Here is a 20,408-nt window from a genome sequence, read left to right on the forward strand (position 1 = left end):
CAGAAAGGAAAGAGCCATGCCAGAACAATTCTGGCAGCAATTAAACAGAAAGGACTAAGTGCTCTGCTAATTTTATTTTTCTTCTTATAACAAAAAGCATCTTGACCTCAATATAAATAATAAACTTCAACACCCAAACACTTAAGGGAAACTCAAACGAAAACATAAATATGTTCTTATCAGCATGTATGATAAATAATAGAAAATCTCTGTCAGAACAGCCTTTCACTCACTTTAATTGGTGGAAGGGGATAATCCCCAAGGATATGGGCTATGCCTGAAAAACAAATGAGTTGCTATAGGCCTGATCCTAAATGAAAGTCCAGGCAAGCACATCAGGAGCTCCTTCTCCTCAGGCAAACATGTGTGCTGTACTATCTGTCAGCCCCACGTCCAGTGGGAAACAAGAAAAAGCCACCTTTTGCCAGAACAAGCAGCTTAAAATTATTTGGAGCTACATGGGGTCTAAAATCAGCAGGCACAGTAAAAGCAATTTATCTGCCAGCTAATGTACTTTGTAAGACAAGTATCTCTCATTGTGATTAAAAAAAAGGAAGGGGTAAGGTGAGGAAGATAGTGAAGGAGGAGGATGCCTCCCTGTGTGCAGGTGTGCACACCCTTCCCTTGGGCTCGGGAGAGGGGAGTACCCAAGCAACCCTCCAAGTGCTCCTACTTCCCCAGAGGGACAACCTGAAACAGCCATGGCACAGATGTGAAAGAGGCAGGAGAGGAGACTGGGAGGGGAGTTTTATTCCATGTACACGTACCAAAAACAGTTGGATGACAGGGAGAACGGGAAGCTAGCTGGTGGAAAAGGAAACACAGAAACCACAACTAAACACTACAGGGAGCAGGGATTGCCCATAGTCAGACACTTCCCCCATTCAACCACCCAGCTTCCAAATGCTGGCAGGACTAGTTTAGTGGGCACAGGGGACTCACTAAATAGCACATCCATCAAAAACACCCTGGTTCCTCTGGCACACAGCTAGCAGGATCTCCTGCTGATGCATACACTCAACCTTGGTGTCTTAAAGTCTAATAAATCTCCTAGGCCACAAAAAAGAACTGTCTGACTGAAGATTCTCAATAGCATCAGTGGTGAGTGGATCACCTTCCCAAATCTTAATGTCTAAAACCTTATCTTTAAAGGACAGAAAAAAGGACCACAGCGACAAGGTTTTGTGTTTAGCCAGAGTCCTTTTCATTTACCTACACTGTGAGTCATCACGAAGACAGCATATTAGATGTGAAGTTTCATTCATAATTGAAAAGCTGTCAGAGGGGATTTTACAGTAGCATTAATAAGTGATAGGCATGACCACATTGCTCCTGCTGAATAACCAACTCCCGATTTTCATTAAAATTTAAAAAATAACGAAAACCAACAAAAAATAAAAACATCTGCAAACTGAAGCTCTGAAAACAAATATAAAAAAAAGCAAATAGCAGGACAAGTTTGCTCAGCTCATTAGCACATATTTCCCTCCCCACAAGACCACTGCACGAATCAGCACTAGCCCAGGTGCGAGCTCTCTCTGTATGTATTGGTTTTTGAGTAGGTAAGGAAGTGACACCAGTGCAAACTTATTAACTACTTACTGGAAAGCAGGTTCGCTTGCTTTAAAAGCAGAAGAGAATTTTAGGAAGTAGTTATTTTTTTGCTCACTGCCTTTAGTACTAAAAAGCTCACTACCAGTTACTGTCTTCCGGGAAGTTTATCCTACCAGAAAAAGAAAGGACATGACAGATCAGTAGGCATACTGATCTATCACACAGCACAAAAACAAAGTCACAGCACTCAATGAAAATGTGGAAGTCTGAACTCTTAAAAATACATATACGGTTACCTGCACTTCAGTTTTAACTTAAATACCACTTCTAAATAGAATACATAGTTTGACAAATGGGTTTGTGGATAAAAACAAAAATGGAAAAGACACTGACCCTTTGGGAGACGTTTTATGGATTTCTATGCATTTTGGTATAGAATGTCTCTTTTCAAGTCATGTTTACATGAAAATTTATGGAATGTCAGTTAGAAGTCTGGAACCAAGGCAGCACTCAAAAATTGCAAGTGTTTCTCACTTTGCACAAAGTAGCCCTGGCCTCCTATATATGAGCATTTGTCAGAAAAGGTATGAGATTTCTTGTGAGAAGCTTAAATGTGTCTGGTACTAATGGCAACAGAATTTGCATGCCAATCCCTCAACTGACCCACTGCAGTGTCAGACTGCAATAACAAGGCACAATGGTGAATAATTCTTGAGGTCTTGATGAGACAGCCCTCCTCAGAACAGACTTTACCTGCAGTGATGTGCTCTGTCGGGTTTGATGCTACAACACTTTGGGCACTTGTAAACCACCTGTCCTGGCTTTAGCTGTAAACTCTCGATGAACTCTTTTGTGGCATTACCTTTGGGTACAGCACCCTGCAGGAAAAAAAAAAAAAAACAAACCAGGAGATTAACTTGTGCACTTTGTGGCTGCTAAGAACAACAGGATGACTTAAAACTATGGGAGGGGCAGAAAGAAAAAGAAATAAAAGTTTTCCTAAGATCAACAGAACAGAGTTTTAAGAAGAGCAAGAAGATTCAGAAAAGAAATTTAAATGTGGTCTTAAAATATGGAACCACATACTTACACATAATTTTGGTGGGGCTTTTGTTTGGGTTTTTTTTTTAAATCAATAAACCTCCACTTAAGCAATTAGTCTTTTGTAGTCCTACAGTAACCTTAAAATATTTAAGAATCCTCATCCCTCTTTGCACATCAACAAATTTATCATGCCAGTGTTTCCTAACACACAGAAAACTGCAGATGTTTTATGCCAGTAGAAGCAGCTTCTTCAGAAGTATTATTCTGTACATTAAGAGTTGCTGGTAAGTAACTCATGTATTTATAGTTATGCTTCCACTGTGTATTTGCTATTTAAATTGGGGGTTAACATTCAAACAGTGAACACTACGAATTGTCACACCTGAATAAGACCAGGTAAAAAATTCTTAGCTGTGCAATTTCCACTTCAAAGTATATCTTTAAATAGGTAACATATTGCTGCTACAGGAGCCCAAGTTCATGAGTTTACAGTTTTTATAGGGACAAAAACTTGCTCACAAAAAAACCCCAAAAAAACCAACAAAACAACAAACAAACCAAAGGAACTCCCCCTGCTAAAAAAAAAAAGAGCACCATGAAAGATGGTGTATGAAAACACTGCTAGTACATTGGCACAATTTACTTCTGTGAATTTAAGGCTTTTTAAATTGAAATAAAAACAGAGATGCAATATTTCAATTGATTTCTGATGGAAGAGTCTCCTTTCAATACATCTATACAACCTCCTAACAGCAATAAACAGGAGTGATACATGAGTGAGAGAACTGCACATTAAACCAGTAGTGTGAGACTTTTTAAAGCAATCTTTGGGGGCTTTTTCTCACAAAAACCACCCAAAAGGCCTGACTAATTTAAAAATTACCAAACCAATTTCCACAAAATTGCTACAACTCATGTTCTCTCTCTTCAGTATGCAGCAAAGCTCAAAACTTTAGGAATGTTTTTAGCAAGGATCCACTGGAAGAAGTTTTTAGAAGGACCCACTGAAATGCAGGACACCTGCTATCAATTGTGAAGAACTGAGTTGTTAATTTATTTATAATAAGAATTCTTCTTGTTTGCCTCAGCAGTGCTTTTTGTTTCATTCTCATCCTACATATGCCTCTGGTTCCCCATGTCCTGGAAGCTTCCTTAATCCCAGACTCACTGTCTGCCAGATGTTAGTGCATCCCTTCTCTGTATCTTCCTTCCTGCATTTTATTTAGCTGAATTCCTCATTATAAAAATGAAACAAAATCCCACTGGCTCTCCATCCACATACATAAATCCCACCTCACACAAGGAATTAACATATCTTTTCCCAATTACTCTCAACAGAAATTGTATCTGCTTCTCCAATACTGCTCCAACTAGCCCATTTCAAAATACAGCTTTTGTTTCACAAGAGCTGCTGCTAACTCTGCAAAATAATTCCAGCCACCTGAAGGTCCCTAAGCATAAAAATCACACAACATACAATAATTAACAACCACCCTTAGGATACAAACTATCTAACAAACTGCTGCAACCCTTCATTCCCGAGTCCAGTGATCAGAAGTTTCAGAGGCTGAAGTACTGCTTACACTTCTGCCCAGCAGCAGTAGCATGCAATTCAACAGTCTTTACCACAAATTGTGAGAATACCCCAAATCAAGCCATTTCTGCAGTGCTGGGGCTTCTGGAAGAGCTACAATATAAGAAACAACAATTGTACTGAAGTCTTAACAGCACCTAACAAGGTTTCAAGGGGGAAATAACATTTGGAAGGGACAGAGTTATCAGAGGCACACCACCACTCCCAACAGCAGCAAGAACATTTGTGAGGAAGGAGAAGTCTAAGCTTGTCTTTCCTTCCACTAACTAGTGAAGATGGGGTTTTGAACTGAGTCTACTGTCCAGAGGTTATTAAGGAAAATAAATCATCACAGGCCATTCAGAATTAACATCATGGTGCTAAACTTTACCTTGTCACAAACTGAAAGACGAGAGAGCAGCAGATCTGATCTCTCAAAGCAATGTCCTAAGGATACATACAAAGGTATCTCACAGCTCTGATGCTCCCCAACTTGCCTAAGAACTGCCATCTCATGCTCAGACCGTATTTATTTCAGCATTGTCCAATACACTCAACAAAATCAGTAGAATGAGACATGGTAACACAGCTTTTCAAAACAACACATATTCTGCTCTATTCTGCTGAAGCAATACTTGCCAAGGCAGACAACCAAAACCAGCTTTTCCAGCTTTCCTATTTGTCAAGACACAACAAGCCACAAACACAAGATCTGCCACTGGGGAGAAAACAGCATCAGAGAGAAACACTCTCCTTCCCAGTGCAGAAAGAGGAGCTGCTCACACACCAGGAATCTAACACTGGGTCCCTGACTTTGCATCCGACTTGAGTGGGACGAAAAATTAGCATACCACATCAGCAGCCTCACTCAGCAGGCTGACACACAAAAGTTATTTAAATCTGCCACTCACTCGGCAACTGAGTTACCCAACATCTAGCAGACAAGAAAAACACCGCCTGTTTCTTTCCGAGACACACGGAGAGAGGTGGATACTTACTGGATCTGTCAGCATAGCACGAAAATGTGAAGCCAAAGCGAGGAAAGCCAAGGTGTTGAACAGTGTGCCATTGATGACACTATAAACATAATCTCTCGATGGAACTAGCATGACAAGAAGGACTACAAAGTCGGCATAGAACACCAGCATCCAGGTAACGACAGCACATGCAATACCACAGCCATCTCGAATAAACCACATTGTTCCCAGGGAAGCGCGGCTAGGAGGTGGAACACACTTTTCCGGCTGGAGGTATTCAGGTGTCCTTTCAATATCTCTGAAGCGGTGGACTGGAGTAATCATCATAGGCTATTATGTCCATACTTGCATCTGAAAGAGAGTCAGAAACAGTGCTCACTGCTCTGCCAGACATCCAGACCTCTGTTCACATAACGGCACGGTCACCGCATGGGAAAATTGCAGAAAGTGAGATGAAAAAGCAAAAGAGGTAAATAAATCAAACATAAAATAATGGATTGGGAAACCACACTCTTGCGCTTATCGGAACACTCCTTACTCAGAAGACTCTAAGTGCTTTTAAGAAGTGCTTAATTACACACTAGGTCTACTTGTGTGCCACCTCCACCTCCCTAAGTGGAAGGCAACAAGTATTTTAATGAAGAAAAAGTCATCAGGTAGGAGCCAACAGGAGCGGCCACAACAGGAACTGAAGCAAGAACTCAGCACTGTTACATGAGGGGAGAAAACTCCTGTCACAGCTGGCAGGGTCCCCTTTTTTCTGCTTCATATCTGGGGAAGGGTCTTTCCTACACATACTGGGAAACTTAGCAAGTGGATGAGGCTTCCTTCCTCCTTACCCACTGACTCCCAGCTTTGGGGTAAAAGTGCAAAAACAAACAGCAGTACAGTCAGATTTGCAGGAACTGATTAAGAAGCAACCCAGGAAATATCTTGACAGGAACTTCTGGTCTTGGCTGGAGGCTGTTATTTCCCAACAACAGCTCTTTCCCACTCTCACCTCCTCCTCTGGCCTTACACCCCTTGGAAGTCTTCTGCTTTGCCATGCCTCTCCCACCACCTTTGCTCCATCCCTCAATAGCATTTGTTTTGCTTCCCATATTCCAGACAACTCCACTCTACTGTAGCAAGAGGACCAACACTGACATTGCCCTGTCCTCTCCTCTCCAGCTCTGCAGACACCTTGTCTATCCAGAGAGTAAGAGCCATCTTGGAACCAGGAATAGTAATGCTCCAGGTATGCACCAGGATTGTGTTTCAGTGTAACTCCCACCAAATGCAGGCTTTAGAGAAAACAGAGAGGGTGCTCCTAAGTCTTTGGCAAGGCATCAATCCATCTGCACTCATTCCATCCACCACTCAATGCTGGAGCACACCTGGAATGGTACACTTTGAAAGCAGCTCTTTACCCACCCAGCAACCTCTTCCAAACACACTTCTACTCAGAGTATTTGCTTAGGGCTCTAAATGCTTCATAACACTACACCCTCTGAAGACCCACCTTCTACAAAAATGGCTGCAATAATTCTACTACTAAATACATTGAATTGCAGATCCCTGAATGGAAGGTATCAACTTCCTGCTATTTCAAAATGTAAGGCTTATTCTCATGGCTTTGCAAAACAAGAGTGTTCACTATACCATTTAAATTCAGAGAAAATGTTCACTGCTAATTATTTTTTCAGTCAAGAAAGTTCACCCTAAAGCTCTTTTTGTCATTAATTGTTTAAAAATGGATATATTTTACATAAAACATAGTGAGAGAACTGCAGAAATCCCTAGGACTTCAAACTTTTCTCCAAATCTTATGGCTAAATTCTGCCAAGTACAAGAAGAAAGCTCTACTCTGCTTAACACCAGCCTAAATGGAGATGTTGCTTCCCCTATCTCAACAGGGAAGGAGGTGATAGTTTACTTTTCAGCTGTTCTTTTAAAAAGACCAAATTCATAAGAGGACAATCATTCTTTCACAGTCAAAGAATAAGGTTATTAATGAGCAGGATGGTTAATTACATCCAAGCACAAAGCTTTGTGCACCTGACTGCGAGTGACAGACACAAAGAGAGGTACTGGAACTGCTGAGAACCAGTGAGAAGCAAAAGCCAGGAGCACAAACCTCCTAAGTGCACAGAAGCAGATGAACTAGATAATTTACAGTATTTGTTTTCTAGCACAACTCTTATAAATAAACTAGGAGAATTAGGTATTTTCTTATCTTTCACTTTGAACATTTAGTATGCTGCCAAGCAAGTTTAAGGTGGTTTATGAATCTGAAGAAAGTCACGTGAATTAATGTTAAAGCATATCAGTCTTGTATTTATATACACATCCCACAGAACAGAAATATCAAGATGATTATGTCCTCGTGAGGATGTCATTTACTTTGACAAGAAAAAAGTCCACAACAAAAAACCCACTCCTCATTCACAAAATTCACGTAACACGTCGTAATTACTCTGTATTTTAACCACAGCTATAATTTAGCCTCGTGATTTCTGATATTTAGGAAGACAAGCTATGTAATTTTTGTAAATAGTGATTACCCAAACAATCTGGCAGTCTAAGTTCAGATAAATCTATACCTACTAGTATATGCATACCTTTTCTCCCTTTTTTAACAACTGCTGTAAGGACAACTATGTATTCAAGCATTCACACAGACTTAACAAGTATTTCAAAGACTTAGTTCTTTCACTCCCTCACTCCCTCAAGAAAACAGGTTAACCTTCACTGTGTTGTTTAACAATCTTATTAAAATTGCTGTGCTTGTTTGCCAGCTCAAAATAAAACTGACATAATTAGACTCACACCTGACAACAGTGTTTAGTTGACAAGAACATCACATTATACTAAAAAGTAAGAAAGAAAACTGTAATTTAGGTGTTCAACTTTCAATTGAAAGTTTAAACTTGACACATCAGGTACAGTAACAAGCTGGGACAGTCCTGAACACAGACTCTCAGGATTTTTTGCCTAGACTCTGAGCCTTTTCCCTCCACTAAGGTTTTGTATCCCAAAGCAAAGGAATCAAACAGTCACAGGAAAAGCAAACTCCTATTTAAGAAAGGAATCCGTTTGACAAGTCACCTTAAGGTCAGTATGAGCAAAGGCTGACTGAAAGCTGAACAAATACACAGTGATTAAGCTGTGGGTTTAGTCCTGAAAAGCACACTTCAGCAGTGAAATAAAAATTAATCTCTTTTGCAAGTTCAGGAAGTAGCTTCACTCCAATAATAGTTTCACTCCAATAAAAGTCCTACAGCTCTCTCTCAGAGAGATAATAATAATAATAATAATAATAATAATAATAATAATAATAATAATAATAATAATAATAATAATAATAATAATAATATATTATTAAGCTAAACTGGGGAAATTAAGAAAAACCTATTGCTGTGTAACTGTCTAAGGAGAAACTGGAAGGACCCCTGAGGCCCCCTCAGTATGAAAGTCTGGAGACTCAATTCTGCAGGGAGTTAAGAGGACAGAGCACAGGCCCCTGATTGTGGCTAGAGGAAAATTTTGTTATTTAATGTACTCTGCCATTTAATGCTCGCTTTAGACGCCTCATTAGACAACAAAATAAATCAGTACATAAACACCATACACTGTTTTGAGAAATACATATGTGTTTTAGTGTTCATTATCTTAAGAGTCAAGCTATAGGAGCTTAAAGTCTCAGCCTCTCTCCTACATGACCCGGTTAGTGAGTTTTTTTTTTTAATTCCTTGCTCTTATATATACAAACATCTGTTTTGGTTTATGTTATCCAGTTTGGTATTTTCAGATAAATAATACAACAACCAAAAAAAAAAAAAAGGTTGTAGCAGGGTGGAAGCAGTAACTTGCCCTAACTGGTTTGCCCTTTGATCATGCTGCATATGAACTTAATTTATAATACAGATGGAATATGTCAGCTCCTCCTGCTCTGGAGCAAACAATATGTAAACAATGTAGGCAAAGGGCTTAAGGACTTAATCTTGGTGTCAGGCTACAAGAGAGGCCACTAGGTAAATGTGAGATACAATGACAACACACACATCAATTCAGCTTAATGACATGACAGAGCAAAGACCTTTTCTTGTTTTTTTTGTCTGGAAGGCATTTGGCAATACAGGAACAACCAAAAAACATGTAATACATAAGTTAGAAATGTAAACAAAAATGAAAATCTACTTCCTGCTACAATGAACACTTAAAATATGCTACGACACCCTATATAAACTGATAAACTGTCTTTTTACTTGCCATAAGCCATGTCAAAAAAATCTGGTTTTTAATTGCCTGTGACAGCTAAAGAATTTGCTAAGAATGTACAAACAACCTTCACCCAGTAAGTGCCTGAAAGCTACATGAGGTTCTGATGTAAAACTTACAACAAGCTTAAAACCACCATCATTGTGAACCTGCTGATTTTCATGTAATTATTCATGTTAGTGAAGTCAAGCACATGGGTATGACTTGCAGAACTACAGCATTACTATGTACATTGCAACCATTTCCTCTATTACAAGTCCATTAACACTGAACTCGGGGAAGAGGTTACATTTTCATTGTGTCATATGAACTAGGTGAATTTCAAGTTCTGCCAACTACATGAAAACAATACTGAGGGAAAAAAAAGAATAAAAAGAAGAGAGATCAGGGCAGATGGCAGAACTTTTTTAGGTTTTCAGTTTGGTTTTTAATTTACTTTAAAGGAATACTTCCAAAGAGCTTTTATGACACACAGAGTACCTTGAGAGCTGACAAACAATACTAAAGTTAATTTTTTATCATCAAAAGGAAACAGACATATATAACTAGGCTTACTAAATTCACGACAGCTAAGGCAAGCAATCTAGATCCACAGGACAGATGTCCTTTTAAACAAAATCAGTCAGCTCCAGACAGACAGAAACTGCAGAAGAATTAATTTTTAAGTTTATTTCATTTTTTCTGCACATAAAACTGAATAGATTAAAACACTGCATATTTAAATCTTCCTTTGCAAGAGACATAAGAGAAGGTGAGTTTCCTAACTAAAAGGGCTTTTAACTATGCTTCTCCTGCCACATTTCCATGCAACCAAAATCTAACAAGCTTGTGAAAACTTGCCAAAGCACAGATAATAAGAAAATATCAGTATTTATATGTATTTTCCTAATGGCTCCTGCAAGGCCTAAAAAGCTTTTTCTGATCTGCAGGAGTGCAACAAAAGAGGCCAGCTATGCTGAGAATTTTTGGCAGTCTCCTGCAGATTCATCCAGATATCCACTGGCATGGCAGTTTCCAACCTCTGGTTTACAAAACCCTGGAGGGTCAACGGGACACATCTAACAAGTCTACGAAAGGCAGCTAAAAAAAGCAAACCTATTATTAGCAGGCTCAAATTTGCTATGGAGAGCTGTATTGGCATATTTTCGGGACTCCACACCACTTCCATTGGCATATTTTCGGGACTCCACACATGGTTAAAAATACCAAACAAACAGCAAACACAACAAACCCCACCCCAGTTGGGGCTGAAAACCCAAAGGGGCAGAACCCTCCTGTTGGGTTACAACGGCAAAGGCAGCAGGGAAGGAGCAGGGCACGGAAGTTAACGCTGTGCTTACGGGACACCCGATGAGTCAGATCCAACTATCACAGGGCAAAGTCGGCGCTGCCAGCCCTCCTCCAGGGGCAGGGAACAGGATTGTGCCTACCACAGATACTTCTTCACTTTTCTCCCGGAAATTCAGGCTGCTTTAAGGAGTATAGTTACAACCTAAATATTACATTACCAGCTATGCATCTGCCTTTAGCAAAAGGCTCACAAACATCTCAAGAGTCTCCTGAATCCTTTGACTCCTGAAGTCAGGCAATTGCAACACTTTCAGTTCCCATACTCAAGAAAAGTGGCGTAAAGAAATCTTTAAAAAATTACAAGGCTTAAAATATATTTATGTTTCCTGAGGGTAAAAGCACAGGCTTGGATTACCTCCCTTAAAAAGGGGAATAGAGAGCAAGTTAAACCAGATGATAACCAATTTATAACATTTTTCTATACATAAAGGGAGTAAATGGCTGCAATAGAATGCTTTACAGTAATTGCTTGCAAAAGTGTTTATAACATCAACTATTTTGATGTTATTTTCTAATTTTAATTTCTTACTTCAAAGATGCCACACATGAACAAGACCTTAGTAAATATGGCTCATGCTAAAATCATACTTTCATTATTTTTATTAGAAGCATCTTATTAGAGGGGAAGATTTAATTGAAGTCATGCCTTCCTGAAGAACACATTTGAATAGGAGAGCAAATACACAGAGGAAACTTCTCCCTAAGGAGAGAAAGGGGAGGGGGAAATTACATCAAAGATGTCTGTCATATCTAGAAACTCCATCCTGAGGGTTTGGATCAGACTGCACCTCAAAAAAGATGCAACCACATAAGGCACAAACCCCTCAGTCCTCCTCTAATTTACATCAGTGTAGACAAGAAGCAACTTCAACAGTGCCAGAGGAATTCCATTAGTAGAACTGTAAGAAAAATAAGGCCATGTTTTCTGAATTACAAATACAGGGGATTCCCTATCCTGATGCTTGTGGCATGCAGTCTCTCGGGGGGGATGGGAACAGCTCCCTGGTTAATGTCTGTATCATTTCTGTTTAACTAATGGACATGTATCATATAAATAAATTATAATGCAATAAAGACTGACCTAAGAGTCTGAGTTATCTGGTGATTGCACCCCCACCAAAAGGCCTGTCAGCTGCCAGCCAGAGCAAAGGAGAGCAAAGACAATGTAGTTACTGTCCAAGGTACAAAAACACTGGACCACTATGGATGAGTGACAAAATTGGGGCAACATGTAGAAACAGGGCACAAATCACAAGGGCATCATGACTGAGGTCAGACTTGGATCTGACTTGGACTAATCACAGTCAGTGATCCTAATAAGTCTTTCATCAGAGATAGAAGGTACTTTATAAAACTGTCATTAAGTAATGAACCATTACAAAATAACTGGTCAGTTTTTAACTATCAGAGCTACAAGGGCAACAGAGATATTCTGTTACTTCAATCTCACAGTTCCCAATAAACCAAATACACACAAGCTACTTAACCCATGTCAAAAGAGAAATACTAATCCTGAACATACCATCCTTGTTGCATTGCCACCTATCTAAAGTTAAGCACTGGAAGGAAAGAGCAATCGTGCAGGAGACTGCACCAGGAAATAGAAAACAACAGATGGGGATGTCATGCTTTCCCACAGCACTGCAGTTATCCTGAATGCACAGCCTTATGAGAGACAAAACAGGAGAAGCTGTCCTGGTCTTCTAGACAGCTTTGCAATTTACATGCTGACTCAGGACCTAAAACAGCAAGCCACTGGATTAGGGGAACGTAAATTCTCAATTTGTCCTTTATCAACTTTTTTTTTTTTTTAACAAAGACAAAAAATAAAGGGAAAGGCTTATCTATAAAACTGGTATTATTTTTAGTTTCAATTTTAAAAACCACACAACTTTCATGGCATAAGGAATATGTTTTGCAGAGCAGGAAAGAGCTGCAGCTTTAAAGTTTTAATCATAATAAGAAGCTGGCAGAAACCCTCTAGTCTAAAAAAATATTTTAACTACTATCTTTCAAGGCAGAAAGAGCACTTTAACTAGCAGACATAGGTTTTCACTCAAGATGGTCTATCGCAGGATTTGGCTCTCACCTGCTTTTGCTACAGCCCCCTCTTCACAAGCATGAACAAGTCACTCACTCTCTGATTTTATTCCCCTGCCTGTAGTTTATTATTCTGCCTTGCCACATATGGGTAAGTAAAGATGTAGGTATAAAGGCTGTAAGGCATTTAGATTTCAAATCTACATACTACACCTAAGCAGATCCCTAAGCCAACTACAGAAAGTACACAGGGCATACATTAAAATAGCACATTAAAAACACAGGGACCAAACAATTATCACCTCTATCCTGCAAAGTTAAAATCACAACTGGAAGAAACATACGCTGCTACTTCAGAGAACTGGAAAAACCTGCAGGTTCAAAGTTGCTGTAGGTTAAAGCTTTTGAAACGTAGCAAAGAACATCTGAGTTGGCAAAGTAAGCATTTCTTGTTTTGCTCACTTTAGCGCTGGCAAGCAGCAGGGATCCTTGGGATCCTTACTGCCATAAAAAATAGTTCTGTGTGTAAACCTTAATTTTCTTTTGAAATACAGAGTTCAAGACAAGACCAGCTACCATATATAATATCTCCCTTATCTATTCTGTACGGTATTGGACATCTGTAATTCAAGTGGGCATTGCAAAGAACAAAGAATGCATATCACATTACCTACCTTTATCATCTGCTACAGTCCTCTCTGCAATCTATGGTATGGTACTACTGCCCTCCCACTAAGCCCACATATGTCTTTTTTTACCTTTTTTTTTTCAAGAGTGTAGTATTTTACACTACCTTTACTCACTCACACTGTTTCAGCTTCAGCCCACTTGTTTTAACTTCTGCATGCTGCACCACACTTAAGATTGGTCACCCCTGTCAATTCTGCATTATTGCAAAACTTACAGCTGAACATGACAAGCACACCATCCACCACCAGCCCAGGAGCAGGAACATCAATAAAGGCCTTGCATTTCCTCTCATTCAACATTCCTCTGTTGTCAAAGGATCTTAACAGTGAGTCTTCTGTGTCCTTTTTTTACTTGCTGTTTTACTTGCTCCTGGAATAGCGCTTCCCAACATTTTTCTAACTGAACTCTGCTGCTGTACCCTTCCCTCTCATTTCCTTACCTTTCCATACCTATCCTCTCTTTTTTCCCCCTCCTCTTGCACTTCTACCTCTTCTCCTGTAACAGCACGGGTTCTGTACGGTCACCCTGGTGGTGCAAAGAGAGATATGGGGCTATAAGGCTAGACAAATCTCTCACTCCAGTCTCCAGAAGCACTCTCAAGCAGCCCCCAAGCTAGGGGCACAGCCAGAAGCAGGCGACAGGAGTTAACACACCAGTGCTCCCATGCAGTGAGCCAGCACCTAGCTGCACCTTGCCTCTAACACCTTGCACCTCACTAGCAGGGAACTGCTGCCATATGGGGAGGTCTTTGGCACCCACACCCTGCAAACAAGCTGGCTCACGTTTCTGGACTCCCTCTCAAAAGGACAATGTGTGAAGTGTTACTGGCAGACTTGCTGCACTGCAGCTCCAGGCAAGGGCTATCTTCTTTCCTTATTGCCTGCACTAACCCGGGAAACACACAGCTTCAATTAGGAAAGCTTTAACTTCTCGTTTTCTTGAACACAACCCAAAGCTTCAGATCAGTTACATGCACAGGTTAAATATGATGTTCCAGGTACAACTGGTCACATTTAGTTTCCTTCAACCAGCTAAGCGGAGGATGGGGGAAATAAAAACTGACAACAAGCTATTCTGTTGTGTCATATTTTACATTATCTGCTGTCTTCTGTCAGGAAGGCAGAAAAACCGTATTCCTGAATATTGCCCTAAGAAAAAGGTCATGTCTACACTGCAGAGGCATCAGAGAAAAGCATAAGCTCAGCTAACTAACATCTGCAGAGACTGGGTGAGCTACAGCCAGTCCATTTTCAGACTGACATCACTGTGGGTGCCCATCTAGTCTCCTCTACAGGAGAGATGCCCTGTCACAGCTGTATGGGAAATGTCTGCACAGTAAAACTGGCTCCATGAGCAAGTCTTCCTGAAATAATGCAACACACAGGTTTAAACTGCATGGACTATGCAGCACTGCTAGCTCCTGTTCTGCTGGAGGCGCACAGCAATCCACCCATTGAGAAAAGTAAATTCATATTAGGTAAGAAAAAGCAATTCACCAAAGCTGAGCGACCATTGCCCAGGATACACACACACTGTTGAAGACTGTCAACTGTTCCCCTTCGCTGACGCAAAGGAAACTGCCCAGAAAAAACACATAACTTGAGCACAGCAGACCTGCATCTGCTGAGGAATTAGGCATTCATCTTCTTGCAACCTACTCCCATTATCTGGATTAAATTACATTTGTGTACAACCAAACAAGCAATTTCAAACTGAAATTGACACCCTTGCCTGTAACTGTATCACTTTAAATGAAAATTAAAAGGAAGCAGAAACATACATGAGAATACCCAATAGATGTTATTGCTATGGATCCTAAATGCCACAACAAATATTTTGGGGTTTAGACAGACCCTGATATTTGCCCTTTCATAAACCTATAAACACACAAGAGTTTCTGGGCCGCACCTTGTAAATCTCAATGAACATTCAGTCAGACACAACTTACTACCAGCAGCAGGTCCCTCTGGTGTGACAAACACTATTGCATCAGTGAGGTAGCACCAAGAGCTACGCTGACAGAGTCATGGCCTTTGAAGGAGTGCATCTTTATTGCACACGCGTTTTTAAAAAGATGTAAGAATGGCGTGGCTCCCCTTATGAGGACTCTTATCACTGAAATGCCTGTAACGCTAGGCAAAAGACTTATCTGTTGCTTTCAATAAGCAAAGGAAAATATGGTCCTCAGTAATGCCTTGCTATGTACACCACAAGACACCCAATGCAGTCACTCACCATAAGTCACCAGTCCCTCCCTTCTCTGTGATTCCACCGTATCAGAACAACCATCCAAATTTGGGCTCCTTTCCTACAGATCTGATATTCCACACACACCTTTGCTGTGCCAGGAGTCTGGCACACTGTCTCTCTCTCTCATGCTGAATAACACAGTTTAGCTTTTCTTAATCGGGATCAAAGGAAAGACACCTAAACGAACTTAGCTCTCCATCCCACATCCCTCAATGGTACACACCAAGTGGAAAGCCCATCAGGGACCAGACTGCTGCCCCCTCCTCCCCAAGGCCTGTTTTCTTGATTATTTTCTTGAAGACTATTTTCTAATGAGCCATCGTGAACTCTTGCTTCTTCTTAAAAATTTACCTTACAGAACAACTCCAGTAGCACTCAGAAGCTGCCGTTCTACATCAGTCCGGATCGCTTGCTACTGCCACGTAAAACTCACCATCCATTTCAACTAAACCCGCCACAGCACAGCACAGCACAGCACAGCGCCATGCTTTCGCCAGGGATTCCTGCCGATCCCGGGGGCGCACCTGGCCGATGGGGCCATGGGACAGCCGCAGCCACACGCCTGGTGACCAAAGCCACCTCGGAAGCGACAGGGTCAGCTCCACGCGCTGTCCAGCTGCTCCCATCGCTGCAACGCATTAGCAAATTATAGGACCACTGCAATCCACCGACAGGTCACAGGACCCCGACGAAATCGCTGGAGGCTCCGACTTTTAATTTCCTGCCGAGGGGACTCAACGCTGCTCCGAAAGGCCGCGGAGCAGACCTAAACCGCGTACTTAGCACGCTATCATTTAACGCGTTCAGCTTCCCAGTATTTAAAACCCAGCGCTGGAAGGCGGAGAGGTGAGAGCGGGAGCCCTCCGCCCGTTTCCTGACCGATGCCCACAGGTCCCGGGGACGCCGCTGCGGGACACGACCCGCCGCCCGGCCCTGGCCCGGGGGCCCCGCCGAGGGACGCGGAGCCCCGCGCGGCCCTTGGGCGGCCGCGCCACCCCCGGGGCTCCCGCACGTACGGCCGAGGGGCCGCGCGGGCCAGGGACACCAGGGACAGCGGCGGGGCCGGGGGGCGGCTGGTGCAGCGGCGCAGGCGGCGGCGGGATGCCGTCCACCGGCGGCCCGCTCCCGGCTCCCAGCTCTCAGCTCCCAGTTCCCGCTCCCGCCCCGCTCCGCCGGCGCACACACCTGCCCGCCCCCCAGCACCCCCCGCCCCGCGCTGTCAGTCGCACCCACCTACCCCAGTGGCCGTGGCCGCCGCCGCCGCCGCGGGTCCGGCGCGCCCCGCCGCCCCCGCGCCGGCAGCGGCACGGCACGGCACGGCACGGCACCGCACCCCCCCTTCCGCCGGCCGCCCGCCCGCCCCTTGCGCGGAGGTGGAGCGGCCGCCGGGAGGAACCAGGAAGTGAACGGCGGCGGCGGCGGGAGGCAGCGCGTCCCGGCCCTGCCCTTCCCCGCCCCGCCAAGGGCTCCCCGGCCCACGGACGGCAGCGGCGGCTGGGCCCGTGAGGCTGCGGACCGCCTGTGCCCACTGCGCGTTAACGGCTCGGGCGTGCCGATCCCTGGGGGGAAATGCGGGTTTTGTGAGGAAAAACCCCACTTTTTTTGGTTTTGGCATGGAAACAGATGGTTCTGCCTCAGCGGGCACCTCTGAGCCCCAGGCGGGTTCAGGGTAGTTTTGGTTTGCAGGTATCCAGAATCTGTTGGCACCCAAGGGGGAGTCTTACAGTGCAGAGCAGTGAGGATGTTTGGGGGACTGGAGTATCATTCTTACGAGGAAAAGCTGAGGGAGTTGGGCTTGTTCAGTCTCGAGAAGAGACTACTGAGAGGGGACATCTTTAATGTGCATAAATGTCTAAAAGGAGGGGCAAGTGGGTGTGCCAAAGAGATGGAGCCAGGCTCCTCTCAGTGGTCCCAAGCACTAGGATGCCATGAGCAGAAATTGATGCACACGAAGTTCCACCTGAACATGAGAAAGAACTTCTTTACTGTGTGAATGACACTGGAAGAAGTTGTCCAGAGGTTGTAGAGTCTGCCTCACTGGAGATACTCAAGAACAATCCTGTGCCATGTGCTCTAGGACAGCCCTGCTTGAGCAGGGAGGTTGGACCCGATGACCCACAGTGGTCATTCTAACCATACCTGTTCTGTGATTCTGTGTCAGAGCCTCCACTGCAGGTGGCATGTTCAGAGCCAGAGCAAGGGCTGAGTTTCTCCCAGTCCTCATCTCAACTCATAAGCCCTCCATTATTTTTTTTGTCTCCTCTGCCCAGCTGAGAGCAAGAGATCAGCAAACAGCTTTCATGGGTGCCTGGTGTTTAGCCAGTGTCAAACCATGACGTGAGCCAACATACATCATTCATTTATCACAATGAAATTAAAAGATAAAAAAAACCAAAAAAACAACCAAACATATAAACCCCAACAAACCCAAGAAACAAGTGGCATCCTTTTTTGTATGATAAGCTTCACTACTGCCTTGTGCTGGAATTTGAATGTCCTCAGAAGTGCTCTTTAGGGCAAGAGGTCTGCCTTCTGCTCTCCCTGAGGAAAAATGAGCCAAACCTGGGCTCCTCCCACCTTTAAAAAACTGCTGTTTGCATGTGAGCAAGATTTGCTAGCTGAGCCTCTGGACTGTGCAAGAATTTGACTAACATTAGGTAGACTCCAAGCTGGGGGGCAGAAGTGGGAAAAAAAATTGACACATCACTCTTTCCTGGCAATTGTACCTGTTAGCTGCTGTGGGCAAAGGCATGAGAATCAGGAACTAACTTGAGAGCCAGAATGTCATCTCCCTATGCTCTCAGTGGAAATCATGGGGTGCATCTGCATTAAGACTGCAAGACAGTGTTACTCACATCAAGAATTCACTCACATCTTCAGAGATTTTCTGACTTCTTCTTACTTCTTGTTTGGTTCACACTGTGCAACATGAGGACACAAGTATCACACTTCAAGTCAAACGAAGGGTTAGGCTGTGCTGGACAGCAGCACTGGCAGATGCTGTTTTAGAGAGAACATACAAACCAGGGCCCTCTCATGCATGGGCACTGCCTTTGTCTGGCACTCCCGTGGGCCAGCAAGGAAACCTGGCCCTGCTCACCTCCCTAGGGTGAGTGGGGGAGGACAAGCTACCCAAGTTCCCAGCTCTGCCAGGCTCCACTGCTGGCTCTGCCCACCAAGAAGCAGTATGCAATCCCCATACAATCCTAGTGTGCAGAAATGTGGCACCTTTCAGATGCAGGTAAGCTGTGGGAAGAGTCCCAAAAATGCATCCACTCTGCCCTGACTGCTGATTGATAAGCCTGCCAATGGGACCAGACCAAGCTAAAACTTCCAAAACCATCCATCACTCTTGAAGTTTGCTCCCACTGCATCACGCCACCTGTTCAAGTAGGCACAGCCAGGAATGCTTTGTACATTTGATTGAACAAGGAGTTGTGGAAAGCTGCATAAACTCTGGCAGTGTGCTGAGTAATCCTTGGGAGCCATGGATCATTTTTAGCCAAGCAAGCATCAGCATGAAGTCAAGATAGCATCTTTTAAAATACTCTGAAAATTATCACACAGGAGCTGTGCAAAAAAGCATGCAAACTTACATTAATGACTGTTATGAAATTTTCAATTAAGGCTGTCAAAAAAACCCAACCCTTAATTATTGTTTTAATATATAGTGCAAGTTTTTAATCACATTTCCCACGCCACTTCCCAGCAATATCTGGCACAGGACCAAGATGTGAAAACTGTGTACTTTATGATTGGCTTTTTGCAAATATTAAAATGAATATTATATATGTTGTGTTAGAAAATAATGCTGTATTAATTTTCTTAAGTAGTGTGTTAAATATAGTTTTAGGTTGTAAGAAATGTTAAAATAGAAACTATGCTATGTAGGATACTTTTTTTAAAGAAAGGACTCGCAGTGAGATAGCAGCCACAGGACACCTAAATATTTCAGAGAAAAAGAACTGATTGCCCTCTTATCAGAAGAAACGAACTTCTTCCCTCCTCGAAGGCGCTGTTAGGATTCAGAGGAAGAAGCTGACGATGACCAGACAGAATCCTGTCTTTGAATGGAATTTATGCATCATGTATGAAGTGTATGAATATGCAACAGGCTGTTGCTTTTAAGGGTTAATCCTTTGTTAACGGGTGTCCTTTTTCGGGCTTGTGCTGCCCAGAGAAATGTACCCGGACGTCCGTAACTCTTTGATTCTATTGTCTCATATTGTCCTAATTCCAATTGTCCAAATTATTATTACGCTAATTGTATTAGTATTTTGACAACCACTGTATTATAATTTAACTTTTAAAATTTTAAAAACAAGTGATTGGCGTTTTCCACAATCATAATCTCCTAAGGAAAGCATTTGGTTTCTTCCCTGCCCCCTCACCAGCCTTCCCAGCTGCACCACGCTTGGACCTTTCTGAGGTTAAAAACTCCGCAAGGAAAATGAGGAAACGCAGAGAACTATGACTACAAGATCCATTTCTGTGCACCAGGATATTTCCACAGCCTCCTGGAGGAGCTTTTGGCAGAAAGCAGCAGCTTTGTTTTTACCGCGAGGGTCAGCTTCTTGGACGGGACGTTTTCCGGGATGCGGGGTGCCCAGTGGGTACCGCGTCCAGAGCGGTACGTGAAAGGCTTCTGTGGCTTCCCGGGTGCACCCCGC

General features: G+C 42.9%; 1 protein-coding gene across 5 annotated transcripts in view; it reads right to left on the reverse strand.

The window, feature by feature from the left end:
- The window catches only part of ZDHHC3 (zinc finger DHHC-type palmitoyltransferase 3), a 33,692-nt gene extending 13,316 nt beyond the window's left edge, over nucleotides 1-20,376 (reverse strand). For 2 of the 5 annotated variants that reach the window (XM_066556225.1, XM_066556260.1), the window contains exons 1-3: nucleotides 16,976-17,073; nucleotides 5,170-5,499; nucleotides 2,308-2,432 (exon numbers count right to left, since the gene is read on the reverse strand). In XM_066556225.1, the coding sequence (XP_066412322.1) occupies nucleotides 2,308-2,432; nucleotides 5,170-5,475 (431 nt within the window). In that variant the 5' untranslated portion in view covers nucleotides 5,476-5,499; nucleotides 16,976-17,073. Of the gene's footprint in view, nucleotides 1-2,307; nucleotides 2,433-5,169; nucleotides 5,500-16,262; nucleotides 16,337-16,971; nucleotides 17,074-20,296 lie in introns of those variants that run through there. The other 3 variants (XM_066556245.1, XM_066556236.1, XM_066556252.1) reach the window with 3 other exon arrangements.
- Between the last annotated feature and the right edge of the window lie 32 nt (nucleotides 20,377-20,408).

Source organism: Molothrus aeneus, chromosome 1 (genome assembly GCF_037042795.1).
Source record: "Molothrus aeneus isolate 106 chromosome 1, BPBGC_Maene_1.0, whole genome shotgun sequence".
Taxonomy (NCBI): Eukaryota; Metazoa; Chordata; class Aves; order Passeriformes; family Icteridae; genus Molothrus; species Molothrus aeneus.